The 27,724-nt window shown below is 58.1% G+C and overlaps 1 protein-coding gene across 7 annotated transcripts in view; it reads left to right on the forward strand.

The window, feature by feature from the left end:
• Positions 1-27,724, forward strand: part of COL26A1 (collagen type XXVI alpha 1 chain) — a 196,900-nt gene that overhangs the window by 148,045 nt on the left and 21,131 nt on the right. For 6 of the 7 annotated variants that reach the window (XM_077908096.1, XM_077908097.1, XM_077908098.1 and 3 more), the window contains exons 5-13: positions 1,940-2,096; positions 3,888-3,986; positions 4,599-4,751; positions 6,465-6,548; positions 7,820-7,872; positions 11,178-11,213; positions 12,697-12,744; positions 14,816-14,900; positions 15,670-17,151. In XM_077908096.1, the coding sequence (XP_077764222.1) occupies positions 1,940-2,096; positions 3,888-3,986; positions 4,599-4,751; positions 6,465-6,548; positions 7,820-7,872; positions 11,178-11,213; positions 12,697-12,744; positions 14,816-14,900; positions 15,670-15,830 (876 nt within the window). In that variant the 3' untranslated portion in view covers positions 15,831-17,151. Of the gene's footprint in view, positions 1-1,939; positions 2,097-3,887; positions 3,987-4,598; positions 4,752-6,464; positions 6,549-7,819; positions 7,873-11,177; positions 11,214-12,696; positions 12,745-14,815; positions 14,901-15,669; positions 17,152-27,724 lie in introns of those variants that run through there. The other variant, XM_077908102.1, reaches the window with a different exon arrangement.

Below are 27,724 nucleotides of genomic sequence, written 5' to 3' on the forward strand. Positions count from 1 at the left end.
AGTCTCCTTGCCCCGCCCCCCCACTCCTTCACTGCCCCATAGCCCCTAACCTCGGATGGACGTGGCCAGTGAACTTCCCAGTGGACATTCAGTGGCCGGGGCAGGATCATCACCCTCCTCTCCCCGAGGGGATGCCAGGGTCAGGCGATAAAGTTCCACCCCCAAGCTGCTGTGTGATGGCAGCCGGCTGCTTACCTTCTGTGTGCCTCCGTGAGGCTCCACCAGAGCCAAGGCTGTGGCCCAGCTGTGGGGAGGTGGCCCAGGTACCTCATGGGACCCTGGTCCCCACACCTACTTGCTGGGCTACCTTGGGCAAGTCACTTGTAGTCTCTGGGCCTCTATTTCCACCTCACCTGTGATGTAGCTGCCTCAGGGGCCCTTGTAAGGACTAGAGGGGGGAGGGGCTCAGAGAAGTAGCCTGGTAGGGGGGTCTCTAGAGCCTCAAGGGGCAGGAGTCCACCCATCCAACACAGATGGAGATCCTAAGAGCTGGTGCAGGGTGCCACTTTGTTCCCAAGGATCCTCAGGGACGGTTGATCACCCAGGTCCAGGGACAGGGCAGGACTGGTGGGAGGGAGTGCTCAGGGGGCCCCTTGGCTGCACACCCATGAAACCTCAGCCCAGCCCAGGTCTGGGCGCCGTGAAGGCAGCTCTTTGACCCTGTGACCAGCCAGCATCGCAGGAGGCACGGAGGGCACAGTGTGCTGCACGCCCCCACTCTCTCATGGATCTATAGGGTCAGTCCCATTTTGGGAAAACCGAGGTCCAGAGGTCCCAACACTCATACGAGGATGCACAGCGGCCACCTAGTGGTGGCCTCCTAGTGGGAGAGCCAGGATTCAAACCAGCTCCTGTGGCAGCAGGGCCCACGCCTCCCCCATTAGGTGGCACATAACGGCGCGGGGCTCTGGGGGACCGTGCCCGCTCCCCAGGTGGTCTCTCCTGAGGCAGGGCTGCCGGCACACGCAGGAGGGCATGGCCTTCAATTCGCAGGGTCAGACAGGTCGCCAGGAGGTGGGGAGGGGGCCCTGGAGTCTCAAGACCTTCCCGGGGCTCAGGAGCGAGGGAAGGGGCAGGGGGCGGAGAGGCCAAGGGGTACCCGGAGAGGCCTGGGGAAGGCCAAGTGCACAGGCCCGGCCCAGGCGAGTCGGGGAATCTAACAGGATGCGGGGTTCTGGCTCCCAAGAGCTGGAGGGAACCTGAGACACCAGACTTCCTCCCCGGGCAGATCAGGGTGGAAAGACTGGGGGCACGCGCTGGGCGGAGCAGGAAGCCAGGCTGTGTCCGCAGGCCGTGGGGAGGGTGGGGTCTCCCTCTCTGCCTGGGGGGGCCTACCCAGGGTCTCAGCACCTGCCCGCTGCCTTGCTCAGATCCCTGGTGCACAGTGCCCCCTGCTGACCTCGTGGGGGGACTGCAGGGACTCGCAGGGGCCTCTAGGGCCTGGATCCAGGTTCACCTGAATTAGGGAGATGGTGTCCCTGCCCAGGCCCTGGGTCTTCCCAGGCTGTGACCCCCCCTGCCACCTCTGTCAAGGGGAGAGAACAGGGCAGCTTTCCATGCTGGTCCAGGTGGCCACCTTTTGGTTTCCTAGAGCTCGTCCTAAAAACCACACCCCAAGCCGGGCCCACTGTATGTTTTCAGTAACTCCTGTGGGAGGAGCCAGGGAAGAGGGGTGACCACAGATCTCCCCCCACGGGAGTACGGGGAGCCTGAAGATGTCCCGATGGTGACCTGCTTGAGCCCTCCGGTCCAGGAGGACTCTCCTGAAGTGGCAAGAGGCAGGCACCGGTAGCAGAACCTTCCCGCAAGGGGAGCAGTGGTGTGTATGATCACCCGCACCTGGCCCTGGGCAGCTGCAGGTCTCAGGGGGCGCGTGTCCCTGCGCACGCGTGTCTCTAGCCTGGCCAGGGGTCCTGACCCTCTGCTTTGTCCTGCTCAGGTTCTCCTGCTGGAAGCAGCAGAGCAGCCCGCAGGCCCGGGCAATGACCTGCCGGTCCCCCAGAGCACCCTGCCGCCCTGGAACGAGGACTTCCTCCCCGATGCCATCCCCCTCGCCCACCCGGGGCCCCGAAGGAGAAGGCCCACGGGCCCAGCTGGTGAGTGAGGCCTGCAGGGGAGGACTCCAGCCAGCCTCTCCGGGGACGGCGTCCCAGCACACGGTCTCCCAGGGCCTGTACCCATAGGTCACACGGCAGGCCCTTTGGATAGAACGTCCCTCCCCCCCCAGATGGTATTTTGAAAAACTGAGCTAACAGCTCAAAAACTGGGGGGTTTCACACAAAAATCAGGATTTGAAGCTTCTCTTAGAAAAATAGAAGCTCTGGCCATTGGGGCTGCAGCCCCTCGTGGAAGCAGTTGGCTGTAGCCAGATCGCTGCTGGCCCCACAGACCCACCCCATCCAAACTGCTATAGGCCTCACCCTCTTACCCCGCCGCGGGGTGCATGTCCTCATGGCCCGCCCCGCTGCCTCTTAGCACCTGCCCTCAGGCCCCCAGCCTCGCCATCCCCTCCTCGCTCAGCTTTCCTGGGAGCTTATGGCCTCCCACCCCTTCCTGGGGGGATCCTCGCTGAACTCCCCGGCTAGAATGGGGGCACAGAAGCCACCCTGCAGTCTGCTCCTTTCCTGGCAGATTCTGAAGTCGGGACTATTTTCTCTCTGCAGCTTCTATGCATTGGGCTGTGCCCTGGGCGATGGTGGCAGTGTTAGGACAGTAGTGGTTAGGGTTGCTGAATGCCGGTATCTGTGCTGTGCCGGTTAATAAATATTTTTCTATATCACCCTCAGCTGTACAGGTATCATTTCTAATATCATTCCAGTAAGTTTATAATGCTTGGGGGTTACAGAGGAGAAAACCAAGGCTCAGATAAATGACCCCAGGGGTCACCCTGTGATCCGGGGGCATTTTGTCTTGATTATTCTCGGGCCCACTAGAGCCCTGGGCAGGTGGTGCTCCCTCCCTCATCTCTCTCCCTGTTGAACCCACAGCTTCTTAACACCCCTGCCCAGACTCAGCTCTGAGCTCACACTCTGTGCTCTGCCTGTCCTCTGCCTGGTTTCCCGTGTGTGCCTGTCTAGTTGGGAGAGGGAGCAGAGCCGGGAGGGCACAACCCCCAGCAGTGGGAACATCTGTCACCCAGTCCTGGGAGGAGCAGATACTGTGATCTTCTGATGGGGCTGGAGGCTGTGGGAGGAGGGGTGAGCTCAAGGGAGTGGGGAGCATCTCAATCTGGGTCCCCTGGTTCACCTCCCAAGGATTCACACCCAGGCAGCTGCCCCTGCCCACTTCTTCCAAGTCCTTCTGGGACTGGAGAAAAGGGGGACTTCCTAACCTTCAGAGGACCCAGGTCCCAAACCCCCAGCCAGGGAGGCTGGGAGGGGCACTGGGTGGGTCTCCTGGGCCACTTTCTCCTCACCAGGCACAGTGCAGTTCCAAGAAATGGCCACCAGGTGGGGCACAACCCCTACAAATGGTGACACCGAGGTGAGCCCGGGAATCCCTGAGAGCCAGTGAGTTGGGCACCAGGGTGCTTCGGGGCTGCCTGGGGGTCTCCGAGGAGGCCTCATTGGGGCGCTCTTTGCCACAAGCGCAGTTCCTGACCCCCAGCGCGCAGAGACAGCAGGACTCCTGAGGGAGGGTCCCAACTCCTCTGCAGCCTGGCTCTGGGCCCTTGAGCAGGGGACCATACCTTTTTGAGCCTCAGTTTCTTCACCTGTGAAATGGGGACAAGTAGCTCTGGAGATTGTAGGAATCAATAGGTACAGAAACAGTTGGTGAACTGTAATGAGGTCTCTGCTCCTACCAGATGGCCCGGGTGGGCAGGCCCAGGGTCTCCTGTGGCTGCCCGGCCCACGGTGTTCTCAGGGCTCCTCTCATTCTCTCCTCAGGGCCCCCGGGGCAGACGGGACCGCCAGGGCCTGCAGGTCCACCAGGCTCCAAAGGTGACCGGGGCCAGGCGGGAGAGAAGGGCCCAGCAGGACCTCCTGGTAAGGACACACCAGATCTGACTTTATCCACTAGGGGAAGGGGCTGAGGGTTCTCTCCTATCTGACCAGGTGAGGCATCTCATAACCCCTGATCTTGCTGGGGTGAATGATAGGCATTGTGGGGGACTCCAGGCTTGCTTCCTCCCACCAGCACCCCCACTGCCACCCCATCCCAAAGACTTTAGGGCCTGGTCTGACCCTGGGCTGCAGGAGGAACAGAAGGCTCCGGGAGCTGGGGGTGCAGGCGTAGGGGTGGGGCGGCTGGGGCCTGGGGGCTGTTCTCAGCTGTTTAAACACCATCTGTAGAGAGCTCCCCAATCCCCCCTGGGTCCCGCAGGGAGGTCCTGGGAAGGCAGGTGTATGGCCGGCCTGGGCTGGCTGCCACCCTCGGCGCCCTGACAGAGCTAAGGCTCTTCTAGGGGGAAGGCCTTGCCTCCCTTGCCTCCCACCCAGCTGTACCCGAGTTCCCCAGGCCAGAAGGGAAAGCCATTTCACTCACATCCCAGGACAGGCCTCTGGGGAGCCTGGTCCACAGGCCACCACCAACCTGTCTCCCATCTGCGGGGTCAGCCACCAGGCCCAGCCCTCACGTGACTCCTTCTCCCACTGCAGGGCTCTTGGGGCCGCCAGGGCCCCGCGGGCTTCCTGGAGAGATGGGGCGCCCTGGCCCCCCCGGCCCCCCTGGCCCAGCAGGCAGCCCGGCCTTCCCTCCAAACAGCCCCCAGGGCGTCCTCTACTCCCTGCAGCCTCCGACGGACAAGGGCGGTGAGTGCCCCCCCAAGGGACGGACCCTGGGGAAGCAGACCCGCAGGGAGCCAGGCAGCGGCCTGGGAGCCAGGCTCCGCCAGGTGGCACAGAAGGATCCCAGGGAGGCTGATACTAGGCCCCCAACCCAGCTCTTGGTCCCAGCCTGGCCCATCCCTGCCCCGGTGCTCAGCCTCTGCTCCTGGGGTCCTGATCCCCCACAGGTTGCTCTGGTGTCTGGCCGGCCTCAGTTTCCCCACTTGGTGACAGGATCAGGAGCACATCTCCTTGCAAATCCCCTGAACTGAGGCCACTTAAGTGTTGGTTGAGCACCTACTATGTGTCATGCATGGTTTTTGTCACTGGGGCTACATTAGTAAGCAAAACAGCCTTCTGCCCTCAGGGGCCACAGTCTGGAGTTTCTGAACCAGAAACATCCACCTGCCTGTGGGGATGGCAGGAACAGAGAGACCCTGAGAGTTGGGTGGGGGCACCAGTGTCATTCAATTAAGTGCCCTAGGAAATGGGGCAGGGAGGTTTAAGAAGCGGGTGACATCCCAAGCACTATGGGGGATGGGGACCCCTTTATCTTGGTCAGAAAAACCCCAGTCCCCTCCTGCTGGTGCTTCTGTCCCGCCAGGCGCACAGCCTTTACCACTGACCCCTCTGGGCCTCTGTTTTCCTACCTGTAGAGTGGGGGCAGCTAATACTCCCTGATGGAGTTGCTCTGGTGGGAGGCACTCATTTGTGAGTAGAACGGAGGCCCTGGGCTGCCCTTGGCGGGTGCAGGGACCCAACTGGGTGAGAGCAGAGCCTTCTGGAGGCAGTGGAATGCACAGGACTCAGGGAGAGAGCAGGGCTCAGCCGCACACTCCCGGGCCACAAGGAGCTGGCCCAGGGCTCCAGCCGGCCCGACTCTGGGCACAGCTCAGCACTGCCTGCCGGCCACCTGCAGCACCCTGAGCCCTCCTCAGATGGGACTCTCCTTACCCCCGGCCCTGGGGTCCCCAGGGGAGGGCTGGCTGTGAGCTTTGGGAAGAGTGGGGACACCCCAGGGGGGCCCACCTGTTGTGCGCCCGTGGAAGAGTGGTCCAGGCTTCTGGGTGCAGAGGGAAGGCCCAGGGTAGCCACTCCCATCCCTGGCATTTCCTGGACCTGGCTTCTCTGGGTCTGGCTCTGGGGACCCGGCAGGACAAAGTCACACTGGGAAACTGGGAAACAGCCTGGCTCTTTGAGGCCCTGAGGGAACTTTGCCCCAGAGAGACCCAAATCTTAGGAACTGGGCTGTTAACACACCCCACCCCTACCCCAGGCTGAGTGATGGGCCCCGTAGCGGCAGCCCAGGGACCTGTAGCTCAAAGAGGTAGGCAGGGAGGGCTTCCTGGAGGAGACGCCTCAGGAGTGAGCCAATTAGGTGTATCAAGAAAGGACCGGTAGAGTGAGTGTTGGGAGGAGATTTCTGGCCTGGGGCACTGGGGAGGTGGGTAGGGCAGGGCCAGTCTCTAAAGGGCCTGGAATGCTCTGGAAGGAGATTGTGCATTATAAGAAGCCCTCCGGGCTTTCCCTGCTGTTTGCTTTGGCCTCCAAGGGAGCAATAGTCTCTGATTGGCGGGGCTGCTGTGAGGCCCAGTGGAGTCAGGTGTGCCCGTCCTGGCTCTGGGGGAGCTCAGGTCCAGCACCCCAGCCCTGCTGGCCCTGCCCCACCAGTCACAGGCGGCTTTACTCTGCCCACAGACAGAGACTCACAGCTGGCTTCTGCTGCTGTGGACACAGTGCTGGCCGGCGTCCCAGGGCCCCGGGGCCCCCCCGGCCCTCCAGGTAAGTGCACAGGGCAGCCACACAGCCTGGCTGGGACTGGGTACCCCCTTGGAGCTTGGCCTGGGCCGCAGAGCCTCGTGGGGCCAGTTAGGGGCCCATGGCCTTGGCAGGGAACTGGGGATTGGGTCTGTCCCAACCCACATGTGTGGCTGGAGGTGAGTTCCCTGGCTTCTGGGTGGCAGCTCCCTTGTGGGACTGGACACAGGAACTGCAAATATTTCTGCTCAGGGCTGCCCCCCTGTGGGCCCAGGGTATATGGAGGGGGGAGGCAGGGGGTCAGCACAGGGGTGGCTCTAGGGGCTGGTAGGCCAGGTGCCTATGAGAGGCAGGAAACCCTGGGCCTTTTGGCAGAAACCAGAGGCACTGGGGCAGGGGATGGCCCTGGGGCCCCTGGGGGCTGGATCTTGGGCCTGGCCTGACCTCTACTCTCCAGGGACCTTCACTGGAGGGGAGGGAAGGGGAGTGTGGGCCCCTGGCCTGCTCACCAGGTGTGTGGGTGCCTCGTCTCCCCTCATTCATATTTCATGCATTCACTGAGCACTCCCTACATGGGGCCAGGGTCTAGTTTCCAGGCTTCTCTTAAAAGGTAGCATTTGAGTGAATACCCCAGGGAGGGGAGGGAAGGTGCTGGGGGTGGTATCTGAGGGAAGCGGTACTTGCTCTGACTGGAGGAAGGGTGCTAGCCTGACCCTATGAGCGCTCCCTGGCCTACAGAGACAGACCTGTAAATCCACCTTGGCCACGGGTGGTAGCAGGTCCCTGTCAGGGACTGGCCTAGAGAAGGGGTCCGGGTAGGTGCTAGAAGGCTTCCTGGAGGAGGTGATGCTCAGCCTGAGACTAGAGGAAAGACCAGTAGGAAAGAATTTGTTGGGCTTTGGAGGGAATGGAGAAGCTCCAGGAGGAAGAAATAACATCTGCAAAGACGCAGAAAGGAGCTTTCCAGAAGAGTATCAAGGTGTGAGGTAGAGGGGGCTGGGCTAAGGACTTCAGGAGCCCCAGGAGGGACCTAACTGAAAAGTGGCTCTGGGAAGCCATGTGGAGAGTGGATGGTCAGGACGCTGATATAGTAACTAGGCAAGAAGGGTGGCATTAGAGGGGAAGATCCTGGGTCCCCAGGAGGGGCAGACCTAAGAAAGATTTGCTGGGAGACTTGCCAGCTGGGGTGGAGGTGCGGGGTGGTCTCATAGATGAGGCCCTGAGGGAAGAGCAGGTTGTGGTATAGGGTGGGCAGGGGACTGGCCCCAGGTGACCATCTGTGACTCTGCCGACAGGTCCCCCTGGGCCACATGGTCCCCCAGGACCCCCAGGTGTACCCGGATCTCAGGTAAGGACTTCCCCACTTCTGACAGGGGAGGGGGCATTGTCTTCCCAGGAAAGAAGAGCCAGGCTGTTTCCCAGCATGATTTGCTTAGGAAGGGGCAGCCCAGCTGGCCCGTCTGCAGCTCAGCTCAGGCGGGACCCAGGGAAGGACCTGGGGAAGGTGGGTGTGACCCTGATGTCATCAGCAGCCTCTGCTCTTTGCTGCCTACTCCCCATGCCAGGGAGGTGTTGGCACCATTCCCATCTCGGGAGATGAGCTAGCTGGGACCAGGAGAGGCCAGGTGCCTCCTGAGGACAGACAGATCACAGAACGTCCACCCCAGCTTGTCACCGTCCTCCAAGAGTCAACTGTGTGGGAGAGGGCACCCCAAGGCCTGGTGAGGTGGCCCCAAGCCCCGGCTTGCTCTGCCTCTCCAGCTGTGTGACCTTGGGTGCAGAGGCAGCCTCTCTAGGCACTGCCTGCCTTGGCTGCTGAGAGGGGTATGCAGCGCTTCCCCACGTGGGTTGTTAGGAGGGCCCAAAGGAGAAAAAAAGTGCTACAGAAGCCCAGGGCCTGGGAAAAAATCACACCAAGGCGGGGCCACCTAGATGCAGAAAGGGTGCATGTCCTGCTTCTGGAACTCCCTGCCGCCCCCACCCTCAGGCCTGCCCACCTACTGCCCCAAGGTCCCTGATATCAGGCTGTGCTGGGGTGGCAGGGGGTGGCCCCCATGCTGCCAGGGGTGGGAGTCTGGGCCTTGGCTCTGGGAGTCCACACACCCCTTCACCCCTTTAGACAATTGGTGAATGTCCCCCAGACACCCAGGGCACCAGCACCCCAAGCTGAGGGTTACGGCCAGGCCTGGGGGCCTTGGAGAGTTGATGTTCTAGATATCCAAGAACCGGTGTCCCATGACCCTGACCTGCTGCCTGTTATCCCCTGTGTTTCTTCTACCCGGGAGGACGCAGCCTGGAGGGGCGGGCGGGCGCACCTGCCGTGGAGTGGCAGGAGCCCTGGCCCGGGGCCCGGGGCACGGAGCACAGGGCGGCCGCGGAGCAGAGCCGGCTGCGGGCAGGGCCTGGGGGGCTGCAGAGGCGGCAGGAGGCCCCTGGGCCTAATCTGCGCAGAGTCCAGGCCCTCCAGAGCCGGGCGCCCCAGGCGGGGGGGGGGGGCCTCAGGGAGGAGGCTTATGAGGGGGCAAGAGAGAATGCCAGGGCCTGGGGCAGGAGTGTGGGGAGCAGCCCCAGGAGCTGTAGGAGGCGGTGGCGGGGGTGGGGGTGCCTGGGCCGCTGCCCCCCCTCCCCCCTGGCAACAGGCAAAGTCAGGAACCACGGGACACAGGCCGCCCACCCGCTTGTGCCCCTGCTCTTGGAGATACGCCGTCCTGTAACCCCAGCAGTGCTGGGAAGGGGAGGCTCAGAGGGGTTCAGTCACCTGCCCGGAGCTGCACAGCAGGGGTGGGGCCCCTCTCGGGCTTTCTTCTGCTGCCTCCAAAGCTTGCCAAGACTGCAGTGGGTGCTTTGGGATAGCGTTATCCTGCCAGGCGGTCTCTTATGAGGGTCTTGGGGCCCTTGCGGGGAGTACCACTAGGGTGGCTGTGCAGACCATATCCTTGTGGGGACCTAGGCTCATGAGGTTCCAAGGAGGTTCAAGGGGGCCCAGTCAGGGGCCCCTGGGTGGCTCAGTGAAGCATCTGCCTTTGGTTCCGGTCATGATCTCAGGATCTTGGGATCAAGCCCCACATCAAGCTCCCTGCTCAGCAGGGGGCCTGCTTCTCCCTCTCCCGCTCCCCTTGCTTGTGCTCTCCCTCTCTCTCTCTCAAATAAATAAATAAATAAAATATTTAAAGCAAAAACAAAATACAAAGAGACCCCGTCAGAGCTGTTCCTCCAGTGCCCCTTAAGAGGGCGTGAGCAGGCGTCCTCATGGAGGGCGTGGTGTCCTTGGGCTGCTGGCATCTTGACCCCTTCCCGCTTTGCTGTGGTCTTTCTGTGAGGCTGAGGGCCTGTGGCCAGGACTAGGAGGCCTGAGGGCACAAGGCAGTGCCCAGCTCATCTCTGGCTCCCCAGGCTCCAGTCCCTTTCCAGGCTCCAGTGCCAGGGCCTGCCCAGGCCCCCGCACTACAGGGACGGAGAGACATTCCAAGGTTTGCCAAATATTGACCATGTTGGAATAGTCACCAGCCTCCTGTGCTCCCCATGGAAGAGCCAGGCCGTGGCTTCACTGTGGACAGTAGGACCAGTCTGGTGACCCAGCCACTGCCTGTCTCCTTCCCTCATCAAAGAGTCAAGGCCTCTGGGATGGAGCGGAGGTGGGGGGTCTCCCAGGGCTCAAATAAGAGTGAGAAGGGACAGTGGTGGGGAACCAGGTGGCCCCTACTTTCTCCTCTGAGCAGGACAGACTTGCGCTTGAAGCCCAGCTCTCCTACTTTCCAGCTGGGTGACTCTGAGCAAGTCATTGAACCCTGGGTCTGTTTCCCACCTGTGAGATGAAGGCTCGCTTTGGGTGGGCTTGTAGTAAAGGGGTTAGTAGATGCGAAGTACCAGGCCCCGAGAAGACCCTTAATAAATGTTCTTCGTTAACCAGATATCTCTTGGGGCCTTATGGCATCAGACACTGTGCTGGGCACAAGGACAAGGACCCCGGGAGCCCTGCAGTAGCTGACAGAATGGGGGAAGCAGGCAGTGAGGAGGAAGGAAGCGTCAGGAAAGAAGGGAATGAGGCTGTGTGATGGAGTGAAGGGGCCAGGCAAGTGGGGTGTGACAGACGTGCAGAGGTGACACTTCCCCTGAGACCTGAGGAACCAGAAGGAGCAGCCATGCAAAGATACCAAGAAAGGCCAGTCCAGTAGCCAAAGAGCAAGTGCAAAGGCCCTGGGGCAGGGTCTGACCAGAGGGGCAGAGTGTGGGTTTCTGTTACAGGGAAAGGGGACTCTGGCTGTGGCTATGGTGGGTTTGGGCTCTGGGGAGCCTTCTGTGGGGAGCCTTCTGGCTGGACCTGGACATGGATGAGAGTCGTTGAGTGGGACCGTCGCCATTGGCGTCGCTGTCACACGTTCTCTGGAGGCCCCTCCCAGAGGGGTGGGGGCGGGGAAAGGCAGTGCGGGCTTTGCCATCTTTGTGTGACAACCATAAGGGCCCATTTCTCAGCTGAGAATACCAAGGTCTCTGCCAAGGCTCACTGAGCAGCCAATGGAGGGTGGCTCAGGTGGGGCCCTCCCGTCTCCACCATGCCGTCCTCCTCCCATCCTGGTGCAGGGAGGCTGAGGGGAGGACAGAGGTATTAAGGGCGCAGGCAAGGCCTCATCTGTGTTGTCTGACTTTCTGCAGGGCCTGGCTGGAGAGCGGGGCATGACAGGACCAGCTGTAAGTGTGTGCGGCTGTGTTGATGGGCCATTCCCAGGGCGGTGGGCTCTGGCGCAGGCCCAGGGTCCCGGGTGGGTGGGGGTCTGTCCCAGCCTGAGCTCAGCTCCACAGCCACCCCAAATATGGCCTGATTCTACCCTGCCCAGAGAAGGGGCAGCCTGCATAGGGAAGGGGTGCCCTTGGAAACTGGGGAGCCCCTCACTGGCCTTGTGAGCAGGGACCGAAGTAGCCTCCTGGTGGGGGGTTGGACGAGAGTCCTCAGGTCTCTTCCGGGGAGCCCAGACCCCTGAGTTAGCCTGCTGTGTGGCCTGCAGAGCCCCTTCCCTCCTCTGAGCCTTCCAGGGGTAGAGGCGCAGACAGCTGGCCTCTAATTTCCCCTTGGAAAGCAAGGGGTGCAGCAAAGTGCAGAGGTGACACTTCCCCTGAGACCTGAGGAACCAGAAGGAGCAGCCATGCAAAGATACCAAGAAAGGCCAGTCCAGTAGCCGAAGAGCAAGTGCAAAGGCCCTGGGGCAGGGTCTGACCAGAGGGGCAGAGTGTGGGTTTCTGTTACAGGGAAAGGGGACTCTGGCTGAATGTATGAGTATGAGTATGTATGAGTCTCAACTCCTGCCTGCAGGGCCAAGGAGGCAGGCACCTCCTTGTGGCCAAGTCTGAAGTTAGGGGTAGAGCCAGGGAGGAGGGATGGAGCTTTGCTGAGCACCTACTGTATGCTGGACACGGGGGAGGCACTCTTCATCCATAGTGAGTTTAAGCTTTGTTATGACCTAGCAAAGCAGGACTTTACTGTTCCCGTTTTTCAGAACTGGCAGCTAAGGCTCAGAGAGGTTAAGTAGCTTGCCCAAGGTCACATGGCTAGGCAAAGATGGAGCCAAGATTTCAACCCAGGAGCATTAACCTCCAGAGCCATGCCTCCTCCTGGCTTCTGTCTGATAACGATGGTGAGCCCCGTCACGGAACTTCTGGCACCAGGCTCCAGTCAAAGCTCATAAATACTGATTTATTTCATCCGAATACTCCTATGAAGTAGGCAGCATGAGTACCCCATTTTAGAGACAGGAGCACTGTGGTGCAGAGAGGTCAAGTAACTTGCTCAAGGTCACCCAGGATTCCAGGTGGGTGTTATAGTGAGGCTGGTACTACTGGCGGTGGTTTAGAGGTGGAAGCAGAGAGAAGCAAGGACTTGATCCCTGGCAGAGCTCAGAGCTGAGCTTGTGGGGTTTCAAACCTGGCTCCTCCGCACCCCAGAAGCACAGTAAAGGCCCTAAAGCCAACCCATGCTGGGCGCGCAGGGGTGCCTGGGGCCTTCAGTGCTCCTCTGCTCTGCTCACCCCAGGACCGGAGTTCCCACAGGCCCAGCTGTCAGGGTCTGGGACCCAGCACCCCTGTCCTTCGGCTCTGCCTCCCCAATCCGCCCTGACTCCCTGCCAGCCCCCACAGACTGCCCGAGAAGACATTGTTGACTGCATGGTTTTTTTCCTAGGGTGATCCTGGCGGGAAGGGGCAAGAGGAGGACAAAGCTGCTGCCGAGGTAACTGGTCCTGGGGGCCATGCTTCCCACCTGCCCCCTCGGCTGCGTCCCGGCAGGAGGCGGGTGCCCAGCACATCTGTATCAACACCTAGGGCACTGGGTGAATGGGTCCCTGCCCGGGGAGGCCAGTGGGTGAAGTAATGATTGCAGCATAGCCGCAGATGGGGGACTGGCCTGGGGGCAGAGGACAGGGAGGACCCTGCCGGGGAGAAGCTTCGGGCTGCAGGCTGCAGAGTCCCTCTCCAGGGACAGGAAACCCCCTGGGGCATGGAGTTGGTGGCCTAGAGGATCGGTGGGCAGGTAGACAGATGGCTGGTGGATGTGGAGAAGACGGTGGGGGAGTAAGGATGGGAGCAGGGGGCGGCCAGGGCTAGATGGGGTGGGGAGGGGACGCAGATGGAGCACGGGCATGACCCTGGGGACCCATTGTCTTCTAGGAAGAGGAGGGACGCCTGAAGACCGGGGTGATGGATAGAGGGGATGAAGGCAATGGGACCAGCAGGGGAGACCTTGCAAGCTGAGAGCAAGAATCCCCTGGGTGTGTCAGAGCTCAGGGAGCAGCCGGCACAGGGGGCATCTAGCGTTCTCTAATGAGCCAGCCTGGGGTGACTGGGGAGGTGGGCTGGGCTGGAGGGCGGAGGCTGGGGGGCCAGGGGCCCTTTGGGAGGCCCTTGGGAGACTGGAGACAGGAGGAGAGGCTGGAGCCAGAGCAGCTGCGGTGGGTTACAGGAGGCAGGGGGGAGAAAGATATGGGTGCCAAGGCATGGGCATAGATCCATAACCTATGGTCGCCCCACTTGCAGGGGCGGGGTATGGAGACGTACGGTACTTACGACTTCATTAGCTCTTCGCATGCATTCCATGAGAGTGCATCCCCATGGCTCAGGGGCATGGGACTTAGCTGGGGACCTGGACCTTCTGCTCCTCACTGGGGCACCCCCATCCTAGACACGCCCACAGTATGGCTTTTGATGGTCTTTGGATCCCTGGAGGGAGGACCTCTCTCCTTAACCTATAGGATACTTTTTGGTTTCCTTTCAGTTTTTGGTTTTGTTTTGTTTTGTTTTGTTTTGTTTTAAGCTGGCTCCATGCTAGGCTAGAACTCACGACCCTGAGATCTAGAACTCACGACCCTGAGATCTAGAACTCACGACCCTGAGATCTAGACCCTGACCTGAGATCAAGAGTCAGATGCTCCACCGACAGAGCTCCCCAAGCACCCCACCCTTTTGTATTGTTTTAAACTAGATTGATCTGAACGTCGTGACACAGCTGTCACATTATGCCAGCCGAAGGCTGAAGTCATTCTGGGGCTGACTTCAGAGCGGGGCCTGATCCCCTCACCATCACTTTTTTTTTTTAAGGTTGATTGATTGATTGATTGATTGGGGACACACAGAGAGAGGCAGAGACACAGGCAGAGGGAGAAGCAGGCTCTGCTTCTGCAGAGGGTTTCTGCAGGGAGTTTCCTGTCCCTGGAGAGGACCTGATGCAGGATTTGATTCCGGGACTCCAGGATTACGCCCCGGGCGGAAGGCAGACACTCAACCACTGAGCCACCCCGGCGTCCCCACCATCACATTCCTTTTCAGAGTGGCCTGGTCACCTGTCTTCTCAATAAACCAGCTCATTCATGTGTCTTGGTGCATAGGGTCTGCCCAGGTGTAGACCGGCTCCCCAGCAACGGGGACCTGTCATTGTCAAGCACTCTCGCTGAAGCAGTGGCTATTCCTTCTCTTTTTCTTGCTGGGGTGGCCACTCTCAGCAACTCTCGAGGTGGAGGCAGCAGAGGGGGGTTGGTGCAGAGCCAGCAAGGAGGTCAGCCACACTCTCCCACCCATGCTAGGTGCTCTGCCCTTGGCAGGATATCTTCTGGAAAGAAGGGCACATGGGGGAAGAAGCCAGGCAGCCACGGAAGCAGGAAAAACCGAGGCATGAGGGGGACAGGTCTGGGTGTGAAGCAGCATGAGGGGGACAGGTCTGGGTGTGAAGCCTGGGCTGGCCGCTTCCAGGCTGGCCCTGGCGCCGTCCCTGCGGCCAGCCCTGACCCTGGCTGCTTCCTCCCCGCCAGGGTGAGGGGGTGCAGCAGCTGCGGGAGGCCCTGAAGATCCTGGCAGAGAGAGTCCTCATCCTGGAGCACATGATTGGGATCCATGGTGAGCTGTGACCAGAGCCTGAGGCCAGCTGGACCCACAGCTGTCCGTAGAGTTAGGGATCGCTTCTGCCCCTGCCTCCCTACTCCCTGCCACCCTCATGGCAGCTGCCGTTGCCTCTGCTTTGCCTGCCTCGATGACACCTCCATTTGGCTGTCAGATGGTCTTCCCCAAATCCCAGTCAGACCCTGCCCTGTGCCTCCCCTGCTCAAGGACCCTCAGTGGCTCCCTATTGCCCATGACTGATGTCCAGGCACATCAAGTCCCAAGCCCCTCCCCAGCATGGCCTGGTGCCCAGTTACACGAAGCCACTACCTAGTCATCCTGTAACCTCTCCCCGCCCCACCTCTGTGCCTTTGCACAGGCCAGTCCCTCTGCCGGCTGACCACCACTCCCACTTCGGGTAGGACCTTCTCTAGGGTCTCTTCCTCTGTGAAGGCGCCCTCCTGCCCCACAGTGTTCTGAAGAGCCTTCTGTTTTCTTATGGCGTGAGCTTTGCATGTCTTTCCCTGGCATGCTGGGAGGCCCTGGTGGCAGGGTGGTGACTGGCAGCCCTGCAGGGCCTGGAGCCCACCCCCGGTCAGCATTTGTTGCAGGGTGAGTGGGAGAAAGCATGAGTTAGTGGGTGCCCGTGTGACAAGGTAGCCCACTGCTGCCTTGCCCTGTCCTCGCTGGGCCTGTGGTCTCCCCCGCGGGCTGGGCACCAGAAGCAAAGGGGCCTTTGAGGGCTCTCAAGGCCTTCCATGAGCCCACCCGCCTCCTGTCCTTCCAGATCCCTTGGCCTCCCCCGAGGGGGGCTCTGGCCAAGACGCTGCCCTGAGAGCCAACCTGAAGATGAAGCGTGGTGGCTCCGCGCCCGACGGCCCCCTCGCGGCCCTGCTTGGCCCCGACTCTGGGCAGAGGAGCGCTGGCCGGGCCGGCGGCGGGCAGTAAGAGGCCGGCTCTCCAGGACAAGGCCCGGCTCTGCCAGAGACCCAACCCTGAGGCCTGTGTTGGCGTGCTGGCTCCTGAAGACACCCCAAGCGGGACTGGGCTCCAGGCACCGACGATTGTGCGGGACACTGGCTCCCAGGGGGGACTTGGGGACAGATGGCAAGTCCAGAGGCAGAGTCCAGAGGGCCCTAGCACCCTTGGCGGGGCCCCTTCCTGGTCCCTGCCCTCCCCACCCTCACTTCTGCAGGAGACGGGATCTGGGTGGGCTGGGTGGGGCGTGAGAATAATCCTAATACTCATCATTTACTGAGTCCAGGCCTGTCCAAGGAGCTTTCCCTGCATTGTCTCATTTAACCCTTAGGAGGTAGGCTTGTTATCCCCACTTTTCACGGGGGGGACGGAGGCCCGGTGAGTCTAAATCACCTGCCGAGGCCCCCTGGTTCTTTAACCCTCGACCCTGCCAGCTTCCTGTCTTCACAGGGGAGCTGAGTGGGCGCAGGGCCATGGGGAGGCTGGACCGGTCCACAGGGAAGAAAGGCAGGGTCCTGGGCCTCCTTCCTCGACCCCCTCCCCAGGGCTCAGGGTCTGCTCCAGGGTCTGGCAGTGTGTGGCCTGCAGCTGCTCTCAGAGGCCTGGGAGACCCTGAATAAACACATGACAGTCCCACGGACTTGGGGACAGTGAGAGAGGAGCACCGGGGTGCAGAGACCTTCGTACTAAATGGGCATCGCCCACCAGTGCCTCCCAGTTTCAGAACCCACCCAGGCCTGCCCCTGAGCCAAGAGCAGGGAGGGTTTACTGGGAAGGCCATCCCTTGCAGCCTTGCCCTCTCTGGAAATCTATAGGGTTGGCCATTTCTGGCATCGTACAGCAAGTCCCATGTCCCCTTGACAAACTAGAGATAGGACAGCCACCCGAGTCCCAGGCCCTGCTGGGGGAGATGCTGTGGGCCCAGGCCAGGGACCCCAGAGCAGCTTAAACCACAGGCCTCAGGGTCCCTCAGGCCACAGGTCCCCTGTGAGCCGGGCCAGCCCTGGTGCTCCTCTCTTGTTGGGCCAGGGCCTGGTCTCCACAGCAAACTCAGAGATTTTGGTGCTACCCTGGCTCATGTCTCCCCTCAGGGCAGGAGCCATCTGTCCCCAGTGTCCATGGTGCTCTCCGGAGCGGGTGGCCTGGTCCTGCCAGGCCCTGGTGACCTCCCCCTGCCATCCAGGCCCCGGTGCCCCATGAGAGGCAGGACTGGCCTGGGGCCCGAGGTGTGGTGGTCAGAGGCGGGCGGGAAGTCTATAATGCTCTGACAATAAAGGTGCTCTCCCCACTGGGGGTCTGGTGTCCTGTGACGCAGGTGCTGAGGGAGGCCGGCCCCCGAAGTTCACATCTAGTGACCACGTGGCTGGATGTGGGGACAGGCACGTCCTGGGTGGTGCCACACACACGGCACGGGACATGTCAACACAGCAACACAACGGAGGGGACAGCTAACCCACCAGGGGCCAGGGGAGGAGCCTTGAGGTTCAGAAGGGCTTCAGGGGTCAGCGGGAATCGGCTAGACAGGAAAGGGTGCTGCGGCAGGAGAATGGCATCGGGGAAGGCTCGGAGGGGCCGAGGAGGACAGCTCATCGGTGACCCCCGTGCACAGAGCATACACCCAGGGGCGGGAGGCCGGCCAGGCAGCGGCGGGAGTGCGTTACCCTGGAAGACTGAGCCCCTGTTTTTTCTCCAGGCCACCCCTTTGGCTCACTGGAGCCCCCGCCCCTTCACCTGAGCACCCCACTTCTGTTGAGGGAATCCTCACCCCCTGGGGCCACCACAGGACTGAACCCCATCTGACAAGCTGAGCCATCCACCCCTTCTCATTCTCCCAGCCCCATGGAGGAGATGAGACTGGAAGGGAGATGATCCGCTTTGCCCAGGACCCTGAAGTGTGCTGCCCCCATGGCCGTCAGCGCAGGCTCCGTGTAGGCCTCTCCCTCTGGATGTCTCGAGGGCAGGCCACTTCCCCACTGACATCTGTATTCTTTTTTTCCCCTAAGATTTTATTCATTCATTCATGAGAGAGAGGCAGAGACATAGGCAGAGGGAGAAGCAGGTGCCCTGTGGGGAGCCTGATGTGGGACTCGACACCCAGGTGCCCCTGACGTCTGCGTTCTTAAACCAGGGGCCTGCCACTTTTGGAGGGTGAGGACTGAGCACGGGCAGGGCTAGGTGTCCACAGGGGCACCTAAGGCCCCTCGGGGCAGGACAGCGGCGAGCAGGGAGGTGCGAGTTCCAAGGACCAGGGCCTGGCTCTCCCTGGATCATCACGTTCTAGTGCTGAGCCCTGAGAGGTCAGGATTCTGAAGTCAGCCTGGCCTTCCCAGTCCTTGTAAAGGATGTTTGTCAAAGTCGGGCATAGAGCATATTTTGTATCAGCTGGTTAACTCAACACGTAGCTTTTCAGTATGTAGATACCTGGGATGCCTTCATTGGTACCCTGGCCCTGGATTGCACAACTGTCTGGGGCCAGCCTTGGGGGGCTAGCAGAGTCTGGAGAGAGTGTCTCCAGCATGGAGGCAGGACTGGGTGCCCAGGTGCCCCCAGGCTCCCGGGTGTGGAAGGGAGTAGAGGGAACCAGCTTCCTGTGGGAGGTCCCCCACCAGCAGGGTGGACAGGCCAAGGACGTGGGAGGCCCCAGGCCCCAAGGGCCAGGGCTGTGGGACAGGGTCTCCCTGGGGGAAGGTGGTCACAAGCTAATCCTTCATAAGGATGAGGCGAGGCATTGTGCCAAACACGCGGCATATGTCACCTCCCTTCTGTTTCAGAGCTTTCTTTCCCATTTTGTGGAGGGTCTGCTAAGTCCCAGAGAAGTTGAGTGACTTGCTCAAGGTCGCACAGCCAGTGGTGGTGAAGCCGGGCTTCCGAACAGGTGGGAGACTGGAGGCCGTGCCCCTGGCTGCTGTGCTTCTGGAAGGCAGAGTGGGGTGCACGTAAACCAGGAGACAGAAACAGCACTGCCAGGAGGGGCAAGTGTGAGCAAAGGCTGGCGGCGGAGGAGGAGCAGAACCGATTCGGGGTGGGGGGGGCAGCAGAGTAAAGGAACCCTCACAGGGGAACTGAAGCAGCTGCCAGGTGCCAGATCTTGGAGGATCTCGAATGCTGGAGCGGGAGGAAGCTGACCTCTAGGGGACCGGCTCCCCAGCAGGCTCTCATGGCCAGTCTGGCCCCTTCCCTCCTTCTGGCCTGTAGAGCCTCTTACTGAGATGCAAGCCAGCCTGCGCTGCCCCCTGCTCAGAAATCAGCTGTGGCTGCCCTGGTGCCGGCCCTGAGCCAAGGCTCCGCAAATGGGCCGGTCACCAGGGTCCCGCCCTCCGTGCTGCAGGCTGCATGTGCCTCGGCACCAGCCCAGGAACAGGGCCTGAGCCTCTCTCCTTGGCTGGCCTCGTCTCTGTCTGGCCTGCGGGTGCTGGCTGCCCAGCCACGTGGGGGCCCTTGGTGCTTGCAGGATGAGGGGGAGAGCAGGTCGGAGGGGGTGTGGTCTCACACTTCCAGCCCTGGGGGACACCCGGCTCCTGGCTTTGGACAAAATCCTCAGAGCATCACCTCCTCTGACCTCTGCAGTCCAACGGGACCAGTTGGGCCTCTCTGGTCCTCTCTTCTGTCTCAGAATGGAGAAGCAAGCCACCCAGAGCCCCCAGCCAGGATGCTGTTACTGGGCCTCCAGGACCTGCGACCGCCCCTTCTTCCCCCACCCTGGGGGAGGGGCTTGTGAGCATCAGCCCAGTGCAGGAGGAGAGGGAGGGAAAGGAGCTCCCACCCCTGCCAGCCACCCAGGGGGTTAATGAGGAAGAATTAGCACTGGCCCACGCCCTCACCTCACCTCACCTCACCTCACCCCAAACCCCAGGCTCCCTATGTCTGCTCTTGCTCTCTGCCCTCCAGGCACCGCTTGCTGCATGCACCTCTCTCCTGCGTCTAGATCAAACCCGACATTTCTTCTCAAACACTGACAGGCTCCAGCCCCTGGTATGTGTGTGTGTGCACACGTACAAATGTACTCAGGGGCACACACGTGTGCATGTGCTTGAGTATGCACACACATGTGTGCATGTGTTTGTGAGCATGCATATGTTCTAGTGGGTATATAGATTTTTGGGGGTAGTACAGGGGACAACAGCATCTTAGTAACACCTTCCCTTCCAGGCCTCCTCCCCTTGGGTCCTGAATAGCCATGGTCCCTCTTGTCCTGGGGGACCTGGCCTGGGACTGCCCTGTCTGGCTTGTGGGATCCTTGGCCCAGCTGGGCAGGAGCAAGGCAACTGAAAAGGTGAACGCTGAGGCAGCCCCCTCACTCAGTTCTCCTCTCTTTGGGGGGGGAGAGTCCCCCAATGGCCTCCTGGGCAAGGCAGGTGTGGGACCCACAGCCAGGGACCCCTGCTTGCTCTACCCTCAGTCAGCCACCTGCCAGAACAGAAATTTAGGACCCCCTTGGTCAGTGGGTAACTTCTGGCAAGTGCCCCAACATGGTGAGGGTCTTGGGCTGGTCAGCCAAAGCTACTGGTAAACACCCCTGCGCTGACCCCCGGGCCGCCCGTCATCCTGGCCCCTCTTGTAGACCCCTTGGAATCCAGGACCCCGATCCAGCATGAAGAGCCAGATCTGGTTGTTAAGTATCATTGCTATGTGGTTGTAAAATATTTTTAATGTGCCTCTTGACACAAGCGGCGAGAAGCCACTGGCACAGCTGGGGGTAAGGGGGTGTGCTTTGCCTCTGCCTGGGGACACATGACAGTCTCAGGCAGTAATTCGCAGCTGCCATGAAGCCTTGAGATGTGGGAGCTCCCACAGGAGGGGCTGGATGGCCTTGGTCAAAATCTTGGAAGTAGGTCAGAAACCTAGTTCCGTCCAGGCTGGGGTTCCTCCAGGGCATTCCAATAGGACCCCACATTCCCTGCCGCACATGCTAGGGATTAGAACCCAAAACAACATGGTACAACTTGGGGATCCCTGGGTGGCTCAGCAGTTTAGTGTCTGCCTTCGGCCCAGGGCGTGATCCTAGAGCCCCGGGATCGAGTCCCACATCGGGCTCCCTGCATGGAGCCTGCTTCTCCCTTTGCCTGTGTCTCTGCCTCTCTCTCTCTCTCTCTCTCTCTCTCTCTGTCTCTCATGAATAAATAAATAAAATCTTAAAAAAAATAATCCTTTAAAAAAAAAAACATGGTACAACTTGTTTCCTGGGACTGAGAGGGAACCAGGGTGTGGCTGGAAGTCAACCAGACACTAGCTTGACCCCTGGGGGCTCTGGGGTCACCTCTGAGCCTCTCCCTTCCCAAGATGCACTGGGAAGCCTGCTGCTGGCCAGGCGGGAAGGGTATTTGGGGGGCACATTCTTCTCACTCTGCACTTGGCAAGTCTAAAGACCCTCAAGGGGCTATTCTCCTGCCAGATGGGCAGGAACTGCCTGACTCTGGCCCTGGGCCCCAGCCCCAGCCCTCACGGCTCTGTTGACCCCGCTAGGCTGTGACCTTCTTGTGGGCAGGGTCACATCTGCGTCCCCAGTGCCCCACTCTGATCACTGCAGTGAGTCACAGGACATTCCCAAAAGGAGACTGATCGCTTTCTCGACCCTAGGAGGCTCTAGGCACTAGGAGACCCTAGTGACTGAGGTGGTGCACAGGGAGGCAGGCAGGCATCCGACATAGGCTCAGGTCAGAGCAGAAGTCCCCTCTCACCCAATTATCCCACACCTGCAGTCCCAGCCACCCCCTGAAGTTTCTGGAACACCTCTCTCCCAGACCCGTTTTATGGATGATAAAAAAGAGAATTTCATAAGATTTTCAATTACTTGAATTCCAGGGAGATTTATTTCCAATGTTATTAATAAATTCTAATGTCACCTATAACTTTCAATTGCCAGTTAATTAACTTGCAATTGGTGCATTGTAAAAGGCAAATTAAATACTTTTTCAGGCAGTGGCTGGTAAATCTAATGAGCCGGTGTGCCCGAAGCAGACAGCGGGGCTCACATGTTCCAGCCTCACCTCCCTCCTTGTCGATGGGTGTGTGGCATGGGCAAGTAGACAGCGGGGCCTCCGTGTCCTCATCAGGAGGATGGATCACAGAAGCTGCTTCCAGAACCTTCATGGTGTCTGGGATTGAAGCTGTTTTTTTTTTTTTATCTGCAGGTAAATGCAACAAACGGGGTCCCAAGTGGTAAGTGGAGTTGAAAGTTCTTGCTCTGACACTACAGGCTGGGTCACTGTACCAGCTCCTGGGGCTGCCATAACAGATTGCCAGAAATGCTTGCTGCCACAGTTGTGGAGTCCAAAATCCGGGTGTCGGCAGGGCTGTGCTCCCAAGGCGGTCTCTCGGTCTCTCGGGGAGAATCCGTTCCTTCCCCTTTCCAGCTTGCAGTGGCTCTGGGCATCCCTCTGGCTGGGGGCTGGCCGTCACACATGGCCTCCTCCCCTCTATCTGTCTCGTCCTCTGTATCTCTTACAAGGACTTGTCATTGGATTTGGGGCCCATCTGGGTGATCTGGCAAGCTGGGAGTCTTAAGATCCTTAACTCAATCGTATCCTCAAAGACCCTTTGTCCAAATAAGGTCACATGCAGAGGTTCCAGGGATGAGGACTTGGACTTGTAGTGTGGAGGCTGTTATGACAGTGACCTAGGGCACGACTGTTCACGTCTTGGGGCTTACATCTTCCACCACATCAAAGGGCTGAACTATTTGGAGCAGATGCCTTACCATGTGTCTGGCACAGCCCTGATGGTCACATGTATTGACTCACGCCACCCTGACAAAACAGGTACGTTGTCACCTTCATTTTGCAGGTGAGCGAATTCAGGCAGGAGGTTAAGTGACTGGCCCAAGGTTGCCCAGTTCAGAAGTGGTGGGGCCAGGATTTGAACCCAGGCCATCTGACCCTGCAGCCTACATTCCCTTTTTCATAACTGAGCTTTTGAAATTGTTATTATTGAGCTATAATTCACATACCATCAACTCACCTATTTCAAGTGTATAATTCAGTGGCTTTTGGTGTATTCAGAGTTGTGCAATCAATTTTAGGACACTTTCATCACCCCCAAAAGAAAGCCGGTACACTCGAGCACTACCCCAATGCCCCCATTCCTCCCACCCCTAGGCAATCACTAATGTGCTACCTATGAATTTGCCTATTCTGATGCTCTACCGACTGAGCTATCCGGGCTCTTGAATTTGCCTATTCTGGACATTTCACATACCAGAATCCTACTGGTATGTAAGCCTTTTTCTTCTGGCTTCTTTGAGCATAATGATTTCAAGGTTCATCCATGTTGTGGATGTGTCTGAGCTTCATTTCTCTTTATGGCTAAACAAGAGCCTGCACTCTTCACTACTATGTTGACCTGTAAGGTCCGTCCCTGGCAGCTCTGAAAACCTTTCTGTAGGATTGGCACATTCCAGAAATTTCTACCAAACCCTGAGGCTTGATCTTCAAGGATTCTGCTGGAGTTGGGGGATAGAACCTTTCACCCTCTCCCCACAGCACTGTTCTCTCTTTACAAGATTCCTGACACAGCAAGACCCCAGGGATACCAGGCACCAGTGAGTGTGCTAGAATGCCAGCCATCGGGCCTGGCTGCCCCCGAAGTGGAGCTGTTCTGCCCTCACCTGAGGCAGAGCTCCTGACCTTTCTCACATCATGGCTCACAGAGAATGGGATGATGTTGGTACAACACTAGGGATAAATGATCGGGGCTGCACCTGGTGGCCACGCCTAACCTGGGGTCTCTGGCTATCCCAGCATTCCTCTGCTAGCCTCCCAAGGCCATCACCTGAGCCCACCTGATACACACAACCGTAGCAAAGGTGGGAAGCTCTGGTCTCAGGTGTCAGGATGCTCCCCGATTTGGCTTGAAGTATTTTTCTGCAGGGAGCCATTCTAGGAAAGCCTTGTCTGAGCTGCTGAGGACTCTGGGGCAGGGGGAGATTGCTGCCAAGAGACCCCCCTTCACCAGAGCTTGCCTGTGTGGCTCAGAATAGCAGAAGGGACCCTGGAATCTTAAGTTCCAGTTCTAACATGGCACCTAGCTTCTTGTATGCTGTTGAGGGGCCCATACCCTCCCTGGCCTCACTGGGGACACTATGGGGATTGGGCTCTATTGCTCAAGGGTTTCTGCCGAACACTGCTCCCTCCCCAGAATTCCTGGCAGGAGTTGGCATGGCTGTACCTTCTCCAAGATTTTTCCATCCAAGGGGTCAGCTGCAGCCTGTCCATACCTCCCCCGCCCCGATTTACTAACTTGCACTTGTGAACATTCCTGGCCTCTGTCCAGGGCCAGTCTCTGGGGTGCTGGGAGTGCAGCAGCCCCTAGCGTTAGAAGTAGGAAGCCCATCTTGATCCATCCCTGGGGATAGACATGGCCTCATTAGAAGCCAGGTTGCCAGGAAAAGCCCTGCCTCAGCTGCCAGTACCACTACTCAGCAGCATACCCTGGGTAGGGGTGGAGGATGCCCCCAGCCTGCCCCAGCCTTCCCCTCCGCCGACAGGCCCATCGATAGGTCAGTCCCTAGGTTGGAGTAAGCCAGTCCTTGCCTTCTAGAGTGTGGAAAGTAAGGAGAGCAGTGAGGGGACCCCAGGAAGGAGCCTGGAGCTCCCCTGGGGGGAGGAGCATCCTCTCAAGGAGGTGACACAGCTAAGGCACCTGAAAGATTGAGTAGAGTTAGCCAGGTGGTGGAGGGGGCAGGGCAAGCCCAGCATGTGCAAAGGCCCATCAGTGTGGGAAGGAGAAAGGAAGTGTTAGAAGCACAGGGAAGTTGCCAGAAAGGGGCTGGGAGCCGATGGGAGAGGAGGGAAAATGAGATCAGATTAAGAAAGGTGAAGATTTGTCCTCATGGTAGTGGGCTGCCATGGAAGTTTCCAGCAGGGGAGAGACACAGTTGGACACTTGTATGGAAGGAGCCCTCCAGCCAAAGGGCATGAGACCTGAATGGTGGCAACAGAGAGGAGAGGACAGTTGCAAAGAGTTGGGGAATGGGTGGGCAGACTCGGTTCTTCACCAACCAACCCCCCAGACCACTCTGCCACTGGTTCAGGTGGGCCGGCAGGACCAGTGAGGAAAGACCCCTGCACCGGGGCTCTAGGAGTCCTTGAACCTGGGGCAGCAGGGAGGAGGGGTGGTGAGTGCTTGAGGCTGGAGGCCCAGGGCCAGCAGGGCAGCCTACAGACGTGCCCAGTGGAAGGCCAGGGGTACCACACCCAGGTCCAAGTGCTTCAAGTAACAGGGGCTTATTGCAAGGCTACAGGGACCTCGGGGGACACTAGGGTGGGGGTGGGGGGAGTTGTGCCGGATCTAAGCTGGGGTTCAGTGGAGGAAGGAGGCTGCTGACTCCCATGGCTCTGTCCTGTGCCCATCCCTGTTCTCAGAGATGGGTTGTCCCATCTCTGCTCACCGCTTCCATCTGCTCGTGACTTCTGCATCTTACCACAGCTGCCATGGCCACTTGCTCTCCCCATGTAGCTGGTGGCTTTGCAGTCACCCAGCGCTCAAAGTGGGTGTCAAGTACCTCCTTGCTCCGCCCACCCCCTCACCCTGCCAGTGCTCAGGCTCCACAGGGCCTTCCCAGAGGTAGGACTCCTCCTCTTTGTTGGCAAATGAGCCCAGGCTGAGGTCTCATCCCTCCAGGCTGGACACAAATACCTGATCAGGAAGGAGGATGCTCAGGGCACCTGGGTGGCTCATGGTTGAGCATCTGCCTTCAGCTCTGGGTGTGATCCTGGGGTCCTGGGTTCGAGTCCCACATTGGGCTCCCCCCAGGGAGCCTGCTTCTCCCTCTGCCTATGTCTCTGCCTCTCTCTCTCTCTTTTATGAATAAATAAATAAAATCTTTAAAAAAAAAAAAAAGAGAAGGAGAACCCTTGGGACCTAAGGCTGGAAGCCTCAGAGAGCACAGAAGTGTGGCTTTGCTGTCTGTCAGTGGCAGCAGCTCTCTCTGGGTCAACAGAGAAGGCTCAGCTTTGTGTTACATGAGTGCTGCGTTCTCGAACGTGGCCGTGCTGTCCCCACCCTCCAGCTACTTAAGGATCATGATGACGTTCCTCCAGGTGCTTGGGACATAACAGGACCAAATCATTGACTACTCTCTCCCCTCACTGCCTACCTCCTCAGCTCCAAGCCTTCTGGCAGGTCTGGCTCTTAACAGATGGGACACCAAGGGCCTTGGCCTTAATTTTCCTTCTGTATGGTGGTTGATAAAAGGAGAATTTTTTGAAAAGTCAAAACCAAAAAGGTGCATCTTAATTAGGGAGGACATGCAGGGAGGCTAGCCTGAGCCCTACTGGGCACCAGCTCTCCACTTTGTGAGAACAAATGCTTTGAACGCAGCCCCGTTGCCATGGTGATCACCGCATCTCAGCTTACGAGGTGGCATTGAAAATCTGTGGGGGAAGAACAGATTATTCAATAAATGATGCCGGGACATTTGCTAAGCCATTCAGAAAGAAATAAAATTAGCTCCTTCCTTCACACCATATTCCAATATGAATTCAAGAGGATTCAAAGATTTAAAACAAAGAAGGAAATCATCAAACACTCAAAGAAACTATAGCCAAATATTTGATCTCTGGGTGAGTAAATACCTTTAAAACATAAAAGCAGCAGGAAAAAATAACAAAGAATTAGATAAAATTTAATACATAAAAATTTAAATATGTTTTTAAAAAGCCATTTAATTAGATTTATTGGGGAACTATAAATAAGGATAAAAGTCACAAAAAAATCTGACAAATGGTTAACACTTCTAATATATAAAAAGCAATGACAAATCAATAAAATGAACATTCCAGGAGAAAAAGAGTCAATGGGAAATGTACAAAAGAAAACACAAATATTTTAAAATATTGAGCTTCACTAGTAATCAAAGAAATGCTCATTAAAACACCAACTTTCGGGCAGCCTGGACGGCTCAGCAGTTTAGCACCTGCCTTCAGCCCGGGGCATGATCCTGGAGACCCGGGATCGAGTCCCATGTCGGGCTCCCTGCATGGAGCCTGCTTCTCCCTCTGCCTGTGTCTCTGCCTCTTTCTCTCTGTGTCTCTCATAAATAAATAAAATCTTTTTAAAAAATAAAACACCAAAACTTTTCCCGTTGGATTGTCAAAAATTGTTTAAAATTGTAATACTCAATCTTATGGAATAGAGTGAAAGTGAGCTTTTTAAACCATGAGGGTACAAATGTGAGGGTACAAATTGGTATAAAATTTCTAGGGAATAAAAAAAAAAATTTCTAGGGAAAAACTGGCTTTATGCTACAGAGCTTTAAAATGTTCATACCATTAACCTGGAACCCCACTTCCAATACATTTTAAGAAGATAGTCAAGATTGAAACTAAAATGCGAATACAATAATATTTATTGTAAAAACTATAAATTTGTAATTCACTCAAACTCTAGGGTATGGCTAAATAAATTACAGTGTATAATTATGAAATATTGGGCACTTATTAATTAAACTAATATTTTGAAAAATATTTAATGGCATGAAAATATGTCTAAGATAGAAGATAGTATATCTGGCTGGCTTTGAACATGTGACTCTTGATCTTGGGTGATGGGTTTGAGTCCCATGATGGGTGTAGAGATTACTTAAAAATAAAATCTTAAAAAAGGGGGGGATCCCTGGGTGGCTCAGTGGTTTGGTGCCCGCCTTCAGCCCAGGGCATGATCCTGGAGTCCCAGGATCAAGTCCTACATTGGGCTCCCTGCATGGAGCCTGCTTCTCCTTCTGCCTGTGTCTCTGCCTCTGTGTGTGTGTGTGTGTGTCTTTCATGAATAAATAAAATAAAAAATAATAATAATTTAAAAAGAAAGAAAGAAAATAGTATATCAGTTGGGGTTCTTAACTGCTGGCATTCAAAACCCAGTCTGGCTGG

Source organism: Canis aureus, chromosome 8, assembly GCF_053574225.1.
Source record: "Canis aureus isolate CA01 chromosome 8, VMU_Caureus_v.1.0, whole genome shotgun sequence".
NCBI lineage: Eukaryota > Metazoa > Chordata > Mammalia > Carnivora > Canidae > Canis > Canis aureus.